We start from the raw sequence: 9,716 nt of genomic DNA, 5'->3' as shown, positions 1-9,716 counted from the left end.
TCCTTCCTTTCTTCCTTCCTTCCTTCCTCCCTCCCTCCCTCCCTTCCTTCTTTCCTTCCTCCCTCCTTCCTTCCTTCCTTCCATTCTTCTATCCTTCCTTCTTTCCTTCTTTCTCTTCCTTCCTTTCTCTCTCCCTTCTCTTCCTTCCTTCCCTCCTTCCTTTCTCCCCTCCTCTCTCCCTCCCTGCTGTGTTTGTGTGTAGTCTCTCGTGCAAACTGTGTGTCTTTGGCATGGGTGACTCTTCCTGTGTCCTCTCTGGGAGCCTTTGTCCTTTGGAGCCATTACAGGGTTTGAGAAGGGGGCTGAGCCTTCCTTCTTGCTCCAGACCGATTAGTTCCTTGGCTTGCATTTCCTCTCTTGGGATGTCCCTCCAGGGACACGTTGGGTGCCTGGCCTTGGCTGCAGGGGGCTCCTTGACAGACGGATCTCCCAGGGGGCTTGTAGTCAGCGGGGAGGGACCCTGTTGGACCTCATTCCCTTGCCAGATCAGGAGCCAGCTGGGCCTACCTCCCCTGCCCTTTGAGTGTGGGACAGTCCAGGGGAGCCTGTGGATAGGAGGACAGAAAGGAAGGTCTCTGCCTCAGCCGGGAGGCCCTTGGGGGTGGTTGCTTTGGACAGTCTTTGGCTCATCCTCCGTCCCAAGGGGACCCCTTACAACTAGCTTCTGCACCGGCCTAAAGGCCCAAAGCCACAGGAAGCTCTGGTGGGTGGGTGGGCTGGGCTGGGACGGAGACAGAGAAGGGGAACCCTAAGGAGTCCCCGCCCCCCTTTCCTGCCCTCTTCCCACACTTCCTGGCCTGGAAGTGCTGCTCATGAGCCCAGCTTGGAGGCAGGAAGCGAGGCTCTGCCTTCCCTTGCCAGCAAGAGCCCTCGTCCCCTCGGCCAGCCCCGCAGAAGACCGTATCACAGGTGGATTCTGTTCTGAGCTCGAACCCCTCAGCAATCGGTGCCGGTTTGGCCTGGCTTGCTCCGAGGAGAGCCGGAGCAGCCGCTGACGTTGTTGGCAAGAAGGGTGCTCTCGGGGGATCAGAGGAGCCCTTTGTCTGGCGGCTGGAACCGAGGTCGTGGGCCTTGTCTGAGCAGTCTGGGGTGCCAGAGCCACGCTGGGGGATGAGGAGGGGCTGCCTCTTAGGGTGGCACGGTGCCCTCGGGCACCCCTCCTCAGACCCCCGCCAAGGCCCGAGGGAGGTGCAGAGTAGGGTAACGAGGCCCCGAGGATTGGCTTGTCTCAGGGCGGTGGGGAGGGGGCCGGTCTGGCCTGAACTTCTGCACTGTCTCCAAAGGGCACGGCGGGCGGTGGGGGCAGCTTTTCCGGCCCCCCCGGACTCCACTGTCGCTGTCTTTCCTGGGGAGGTCGGGGGGGGGCCGAAGCCCCGATGGGGAAAGCCTCTGCTCGAGTGCGCCCTCTTGTTCTAGGTGGCCGATTACCTGGAGGTGATCAAGGAGCCCATGGACTTGTCCACCGTCATCACCAGAATCGACAAACACAACTACTTGACCGCGAAGGACTTCCTGAACGACATCGACCTCATCTGCAACAACGCCTTAGAGTACAACCCCGACAAGGACCCCGGAGGTACGGGGGACGGCCTGGGCGACCACGTGCGGGCAGCAGCAGGGGAGGCGCCTCGAGGCTGGGCCGGGTTCCTGGGCACTTCCCAGGCCTCCTCTGGCCTCTCCGTTACACCGAGGCCCCGGGGGCTCCCTTCCATGACTGCCTGGAAGGAAGAGCCTGGGGCTGCCCCCTTCCTGGGACAGAGGCTGGCCTGGCCTCAGCGGCCCCGACACTCCCCAAACCCCCTCCCCGGCCCTCGGGCCAGCCACACGGTCCTCGGCGAGAGCTGCCGGGTTCCTCTCCAGCCTCGGCTCCCCCTCGGCTTCCTCGTGACCCATCAGGAGGTGGGGCCCTTCAGGCACCCGGTGGGTTCCCCTTCTCTGTCTCCGTCCCAGCCCACCCCCAGAGACTGCCGCCGCCCGCATGTGGAAGGAATTGTGCAAAAAGCCTCCTCTGGTTCTTGCTCGACTCGTGTCCCTGTCGTTGGGGACACGGGCGGGAGGAAGCTTCTTGGCGTGTCCCGGCATCGTGGGGTGGCCATGAAGGGCCCCCGGCAAGCGCTCTGTGAGCCGCGGCTAGCGAGAGCCCATCCGCCCGGGTCCCTTTGGGAAGCTTTTCGCCTTTCTGCGCTCGGCCACGTTCACACGGCGGGGATTGACGTCCGTGGTTGGTGGAGGCGCTGCCGATGGTGGGGCCTCTTCCTGCCCCTCGTCCCCCCGTCCAGCCTGAGTGTATCGTATTTGTTTTCCATTGAGGTGGTGGCCGGCCAACGGCCGGCTCTCTTCCTCCTCCCTCTCCTCTCGCCCGGCCGGCTCTTGGTCCTCGCCGTGGACGCAGGCTCTCTAGCTTCTGGCCAGGCTCCCCCGGCGGGCTGCTCGCTACAGAGGCTTAGTTGAGTCCAGACGAGACGAGAGCCCCGAGGCCGGGCAGCGGCCCCGAGCGCTCAGCCTGTCACGGGGTGCCCACGAGGGACGAGGCCTGAGGCGAGGCGCAGGCGGGATCCCGGGGCCGGGCTGCTCCTTCGCCGTTTGTCCCAGCGTCTGAGGATTCGCTCCGTTGTGGCTCGGGGCTGAGCCGGAGCTCCCCGAGCGGGCCTGGCCCTGTGCCCCCGCCCCCCGCCCTCCTGCCTAAGGACTTCGGCTGTTCGTCCGTCCGCAGGGAGGGCACCGACGGACAGTCCTGCGCCTCACGAGCTCTTCTTGGGGCCAAGCGATCGGGGTCCTGCTTGGGGAACTCCGACGTCCACCCAGGCAAACGTCGTTGGCAGCCCTTTGGGGTCCCAGCCATCTCCTGTCCCAAGGCCTCATAGGACGGGGTGCGGGAGGGGAGAGCCTCTTCCAGCGGCCCCTCGTCCTTCTCGGTCGGGTGCTGCTCTCGACGCCTGGGGATGGCCGCTGGCTCTTGGGGGGGCCTGTGATGGCGGCGGGGAGGCCTGCCCGACCGCTCCTCCCTTCAGCCGTCGTGGCCCGGCGTCCTGGCGGTTCTTTGCTGTCTCGCTGTCCTCTGAGGGGTCCCTGCTCGGCTCCTTGGACGGCCGGCTCTCCCGGCTCTCTCTGATCCTGTGGGCGGCGGAGGGCGGGCCAGATCTTCCCGTCTCTTCTCCCGCTTTCCTCCTCGGCCATTCCGGGGGAGACCCGCTTTCTCCCGGCTCTGCCAGGGCTCCCCCAGGCTCGTCCTTGTCCTGATGCTCCACCGGCCCCCCGAGGGACTTGCCGCCGAGCTTCCCTTCTCTTCACTCACGCTCTCTGGGCCGGGCACGGCCGCCGCTCCGTGGTCCGGTGGGTCTTGGCCTCGGGGGGCCGGAGGCCGCAGCAGCACGGTCAGCGCAGACGCTCAGCCCACGGGGATGCGGCTTAGAGACGTGGCTGGTCCGCTCCACCCGGCGGCTGCCTCCTCGCTCTTCCTTCGAGTCTGCTTCAAGCACGCTTGGCTGCCGGGCCGCTAGGCCTGGAGGTCAGCAGACGGGCCCCAGGGGAGAGACCGCGGTGACTCGGGAGGCTGCAGGACGGGCTGGGCTTGACCGCAAGGAGGCGAGCGGAGGCGGGTCACGGCCACCCCCCGGGGAGCTTACGGAGCTGCCCACCCCGGCCCTGTGATGGCCACTGACGAGGAGGACGCCTGGCCCGCGGCCGTCCGGACCGCCCCGGCAGCTTCTGCTTCAGACCTTCCAACCAGACGTCCAGCATGTTCCGTCGCCCTCCAGATCGCGGGCCTGTCCTGAATGGGGTGCCACGCTGGCTCCGGCCAGACCACAGCCGTGTCCCAAGAGCTCTGCGGACAAAGGGACGTTTCCCACCGGAGAGGGGGAAGGCTGGACCCTCGAGCAAGTCACGCCGGGACGCTGGTGCTTGGGCGCAGGCCTGTGCGTGTGCACGTGTGCAAGAGGGGAACCAGCCCACACGGAGCGAGAGCCTGCCATCGGGGGGCCCTCCCCTCCCCCCCAGCCTTTTCCCGATCGTGCCGACCCCCTTCGCCGTGCGTTCAGCGGCCTCCTGTGGCCCCATGTCGCACCGCCGTCCCGACCTCTCCGGGAGTGACCTTCGTCCTTGCTTGTAGGACGTGCCGCTGCGCTCCGTGGAGGGAGCCGGGCCCGACTTCTCGCCACGTGACCCTGGCCAGGTCCCTTCTCTTCAGTGGCTCAGCCCCAAAGCGCTGCGGCTCAGGCTCAGGCGGCCCTCGGGGCGGGGGGGGCCCGCCCGGTCTCAGAGACAGACTCTGGGTGCGATGGGCCAGGCCAGGCCTTGAGTCTGCTGTGAGGGAGGAGGGCTGAGGGGCTCTGACGGTCTGGAAGACCCCCGCCAAGGTGGGGGCACGTGACTGGCCCTGCTCAGCGCAGAGACCCTTCCGGAAATGCCTCTGCAGTGTCTCGGCTTCTCGGAGGACCCGTCCGGGTCGCTCGGAAGCCCAGATGGCGGCCTGTCCTCCGTCCCCCTGGACCTCCGGGCAGCCTTTCCTCCGAGAGTCCCCTCGCCCAGGTTCTCCGCTACCTCTTCAGGCCTCCCCCAGACCGAGGCCCTGTCCGAGCCCTCCGGCCTCCTTCCCCGGGCCTCTAAGGAGCGCCTCGTGCTCTCGGGCCTGCCGGCCTGCCCCGGCCTCTCTGTTGCCCTCTGGTCTCGCATCTCCGGTGCTGATGTCCAGCAGGCACTTTGCAGCCAGCGTGCCCAGAGGCAGATTCGTGAGCTGGTGGTCCTCTGGGCCCCTCATCCAAGATGGCGCCGCGCTGGGCCCACGTCACTGCAGCGCCTTCTTTGGGATGAGCCCCCCACCCCGGCGCACGCCTAGACGGCCGTGGCAGGAGGCAGCGGGGCCTGCCTCGTGAGTCTCCTAAAAAGGAGGCCCGGCCAGTCCCTTCTGTGGGCTCGTGCCAGCTCTCTCGGTCAGTCTGGGCTGGAGCGCCCCTGCGCCAGCAGCCCCTCCTCTATTTGACCGCCCCCCCATCACTTCACGTTGCCCGTGTCTGGGCCACGGCTCCGGCACCAGTCCAGCCACCCAGCTGTGGACTTAGCTGTTGGGGCCACTGGCCCCCGTCTCCCCCGGGCCCCGCTGCCCCTGGCACAGAGCACACCCTCGATGACGTGTACCCATTGGTAGAGGGGGTCAGCGGCTCCGGCCAGTGGGAGTAAAGGCTGCAGGGACTCCGTCGGAAGGCTCTGGTGGAATTTCTTGGCCTTGTCGTCCCCCGCACAGACGTTTGCCCCTTGCTTCAGTCTGAGGCGTGTGTCAGCCCCCCAGGACTCGGGAGATCCGGGGCTGAGAGTGGCCTGAGGCGATGACTGGCCCCAGGAGGGGAAGCCCAGACGGTGGCTGGAAAGGGGTCTCCCTGCCCTGTGGGAGCTCCGGGAGGGCAGGCCACGGCCCTGGGCGCAGCGCCTGGCTCATGGCTCCCCCGTAGGAGTCGGAGGGGCTGCTCGTGACCTCCCGGGGTCCCAAGAAGGGCCACCACTGTCCGATGGTCAGTGAGCGTGCCAGGCCCGCCCCCAGGCCCCTCCAGCCTTTGTCCGGGGGGCCCGGAGTGGACGGAGCCGTGGGGTAGGGTCCCTTGCTGGCCACTGACCGTCCGTCTGCCCCCTCACAGATAAGATCATCAGGCACAGGGCCTGCACGCTGAAGGACACGGCCCACGCCATCATCGCTGCTGAGCTCGACCCAGAATTTAACAAACTTTGTGAGGAAATCAAGGAATCCCGGAGGAAAAGAGGTGAGCTTGAGGCCTGCTCCTGCGGGGAGGCCGGGGGCCGGGGGCCGGGTTTGGGGCGTTTTCAGGGATGCTGAGCCGGCTCTCACCCCGGAGGAGACAAGGCATGGCCGTGGGTGCCGTTCCCAGGAGAGGGGACCCAGGCTCTTCTCTCCCAGCTCGGGAGGCTCCCCGGGGTCCCTCTGGGGTCCAGCGGCTGCTTCTCTGTTGGCAGGCCTGCCCGTGACCGTGGAACAGCTCAGTCCCCCCAGCTCCGTGGCACGCAGGACGGAGACGAGAGTGGACGAGGCGTTTCGCAGTAAACAGAGACATCCCATGGACGTTTGGCACCACCCTGCAAACAAATGTGCCTGTGAGTCTTTGCTGTCCCCCTGGGCAGGGGCGGGGGGCCCGGGGGCTGGCCATGGCCTCCTCACCCCCAGCTGCCAGGCTTTGGAGCGGGAAGCTGTGGTTCCGGGCAAGAAGCCGGCCTTGAGGGGCTTCCCTCGGATTCAGCCTGGCCAAGCCCCCTCTCCCGGTGCCTCTCCTTCCCCTCTGAGCCCACGCAGGCCTAGGGACCCCGGCAGGATTGGGGGAGCCCCGTGGGACCCCGACTCAGGCCTGGGGCTGCAGCTCCCGCTCCAGAGAGGAGCTGGACATCAGGGACAGGTGGGGCCCCCCAGCCCTGCTCCATCGAGCCAGCGTCTCCCTTGACCCTCTCCAGAGCCCCTCTCTCGCCAGTAGAGGGCGCACAAAGCTCGTCCATCCCTGGGCTCTCTGGACCCAGGCTCCGGCTTTATTTTTATTTCCATCGGACAGAGCCACGGTGGCCTCTTTCCCTGGCCAGGTGCCTGCGTTCACCCCACTTGTTGAGTCTCCTGTTGGTAGTCACGGGCCTTGCCGCCATCTCTTGTGCTGGTGATGCCACATTTGCCCCCAGATCCCTGGCGTGCCCAGAAGAGGCAGGGACCCCTCTTCTGGGGCCCTCGCAGGGGAAAGGTCAACCCCCAGCCCTCCCCTGCCCAGCCTGGCCACACACGGGACGTGGGTCGTCCTGGCCAGTCGCCATCGGCAGCAGGCTGGGGAGAGGTGGGGCAGGAGAGGGTTTTCAGTCTCCATCTTGCCCGGGCACGAGAGGACCCTCTCCCTCCTCTGACGATGGGCCAGGAGCGTCAGAGGAGCCGCACACCTCCGGCTGCCAGCCTGGCGGTCTCTAGGGCAGCGGCTTCAGGCCTCCCCTATGAATGGAGGGCAGATGGCCCCCCCCTCGGAGCTCCTGGGGTGCGGGGCCGGGCGGGAGTCTCCCCCTTGTGGAAGGGAGCCCGGGGAAAGCCTGAGCCTCTGGCCGTGGCAAAGCTTCCTTTGCTGCAGTCCCCGGCCAGGCCTGCGGGGAGGAGGCCACACACGCGTGGGAGCCGGAGAGGGTCCGTGCCGAGCAGGTGGACCGGCCGGCCAGGCACGGGCCCCGCGGCCCCAGCGCCAGCCTCACTCGTCTGCCGTCTCTCCTCTGTCTCTGTGAACCAGTTCGGGTGCGCAGAAAGTCGAGACGGCGCTCCCAGTGGGGCAAAGGCATCATCAAGAAGAGGAAGGCCAACAACCTGAAGAAGGACGAGGACGACGGCAAGTTCGCCGACTACGACAGCCCCGCGGCGGCGGCGGTGGGAGCGGCCGGGGCCCTGGCGGCGGGGAGGAAGCTGCTCGAGAACGGCGAGTTCGAAGGGGGCCCCGAGGAGAACGGCGAGGAGACGGGGGACCTGTCCATGACCAACGACGAGTCATCCTGCGACGTCATGGACCTGGAGCCGGAGCCCAGGCTCAACAACGGCCCCCGAGCCAAGGAGAGCCACTTCGCCTCCACCGAGGAGGAGAGCTCCAACGAGTCCTTGCTGGCCAACAGCAGTGGCCTCTCCTTGAAGGCCGAACAGATGCCCAAAGAGGAGCCCTTCACCAAAGGCCAGGGCTGCCTCAACGGCGAGGCCTCCGTTGTCCACAGCCCCGGGAGCCCCAGGGGCCCGGCCGGGGCCGCCGCCGAGGACCACGCGGCCCTCCGAGGGGAGGATCCGGCCAGAGGAGAAGCGGAGGCGCCCCGGGAGAACACCGCAGGAGATGCTGAGGCCCCCCAGGACGCCGGGGACGAGAAGGGGGAGCAGAGCCCGGACCCCGAGGGCAAAGACACAGAGCCTGACAAAGAAGGTATTGCCTCTTGGGGTCTTATGTCTGAGCAGCTGCCCCCGGGGCCTCCCCTCTGAAGCCCCTCAAAGGCCCTAGTGGTTGTGGGCCTGTGGCGATCTTGGGGTCACCAAGGATTAGTCACGGGGAGTCTGCAGGGGCTGGTCGCGTCAGAGCTCTAGAAGGAGCTCTAGAGGACTCCGGAGACTGAGCCGCCCCGCTTGTCTGGAGGAAGGGAGGGAGAGGCGTGCTCCTGCCCCAGGGGCTCCACCGAGGTGGGCAGGGGGTGGCTACAAGGGCCCAAGGTTCCTGGCGATGCTGGGGAGCTAGAGAATAGGGAAAGCAGAATGGGGGGGGGGGGTCGAGTGCCAGGAAGGACAAGTTAAGGGCGTCCTGGGGAGGGATGTGTCTGAGCTAACACGTTGACCCCAGACTTGTGAACAGGTCCCATAGACAGCCATGAGCAGGGTGGGGGGTGGGGACTTGTTGGGGGGGGCAGCCCCCCACCCCTACCTCAGTCCCTCCCTAGGCTCTTTGCCATGGACTTTGCCCTTCCTTTTGGGTTTCGGCATCTGCTAAGTAGTGCTTTTTTTTTTTTTTTTTTTTACCATTTATTAATATTCATTTTTAACATGGTTACATGATTCATGCTCCTACTTTCCCCTTCACCCCCCACACTCCCCCCCCACCCCCAAGGCTGATGCGCATTTCCACTGGTTTTAACACGTGTCATTGATCAAGACGTATTTCCAAATCGTTGATAATTGCATTGGTGTAGTAGTTTCGAGTCCACATCCCCAATCATGTCCGCATTAACCCATGTGTTCAAGCAGTTGTTTTTCTTGTTTCCACTCCTGTAGTTCTTCCTCTGAATGTGGGTAGTGTCTTTACCATAAATCCCTCTGAATTGTCCTGGGTCATTGCTTTCTGCTGGTACAGAAGTCAGTTACATTGGATTGTGTTACAATGTATCCGTCTCTGTGTACAATGTTCTCCTGGTTCTGCTCATTTCATTCTGCATCACTTCCTGGAGTTCTTTCCAGTTCACATGGAATTCCTCCAGTTTATTATTCCTTTGAGCGCAATAGTATTCCATCACCAGCATATACCCAAGTAGTTCTTTCTTGATGCCAGCAGGGCCTCTTTGGTGGGCGTAAGAGCCTAGAATTTGTTTCTGTTAGTTTGGGGCCCCAAAAGGGTCTCCCTCCTCCATGCTAGGACTCAGGCTAGTTTCCGGGACCAAGTACAGGAAGGTGGCCCCAAGGCGGAAGCCCCCGAAGTGGGGGTGGGGGAGCTGTGTCCAGGTTGAGCGCAGGAGGCTCGAGAGCGTCATGCTGCTCTGTGAGGGGCAAAAAAGCCTTCCTGGCTGCTCTTCCCCGGCCTCGGGGTCAAGTTCCCATTGAACTTGCTTCATAGAGCACAGATTTGAAAAGGCCTTTGGACTTTGTTTTCTCCAAGGCCCTCGTATTTCATGAGGAAACTGAGGCCCAGGCTGTGGAGCTGGAGTTTCAACCCAGGCAGATTGCCCCACTGTGGGAAGTAGGCAGACCCAGGGTGGACCTGCTCTGGAGTTGGTGGGCACCAGAGAGCCCTGGCATGGCGGGAGGCAGACTCCTCCTTCCTTTGCTCGGTGCCCACCTTCCCTTTTCCTTTCCACTTCCTCAAAGGTGCTGCTCGGGGGAAGAGATGTCGGAAGTTTGCTTTGGAGCCGTCTCGCACAGTGGGCCTGGACCTGGTACCGGAAGAACCCTTGGAGCCCGTGCCCCCCCTGGTAGTGGACCACGAACGGCTGAAGGTGAGCAAGGGCCCGGGAAGGCA

At 64.9% G+C, this 9,716-nt stretch overlaps 1 protein-coding gene across 1 annotated transcript in view; it reads left to right on the top strand.

The window, feature by feature from the left end:
- ATAD2B (ATPase family AAA domain containing 2B) overlaps positions 1 to 9,716 on the top strand; it is a 77,698-nt gene that overhangs the window by 63,220 nt on the left and 4,762 nt on the right. The window contains exons 22-26 of the mRNA XM_044675213.1: positions 1,417 to 1,576; positions 5,631 to 5,753; positions 5,965 to 6,102; positions 7,254 to 7,922; positions 9,566 to 9,693. Coding sequence (XP_044531148.1) covers positions 1,417 to 1,576; positions 5,631 to 5,753; positions 5,965 to 6,102; positions 7,254 to 7,922; positions 9,566 to 9,693 — 1,218 coding nt within the window. The remainder of the gene's footprint in view (positions 1 to 1,416; positions 1,577 to 5,630; positions 5,754 to 5,964; positions 6,103 to 7,253; positions 7,923 to 9,565; positions 9,694 to 9,716) is intronic.

This window comes from Gracilinanus agilis, chromosome 1 (assembly GCF_016433145.1).
Source record: "Gracilinanus agilis isolate LMUSP501 chromosome 1, AgileGrace, whole genome shotgun sequence".
Taxonomy (NCBI): domain Eukaryota; kingdom Metazoa; phylum Chordata; class Mammalia; order Didelphimorphia; family Didelphidae; genus Gracilinanus; species Gracilinanus agilis.
This window is presented reverse-complemented; position numbering and strand designations above follow the sequence as displayed.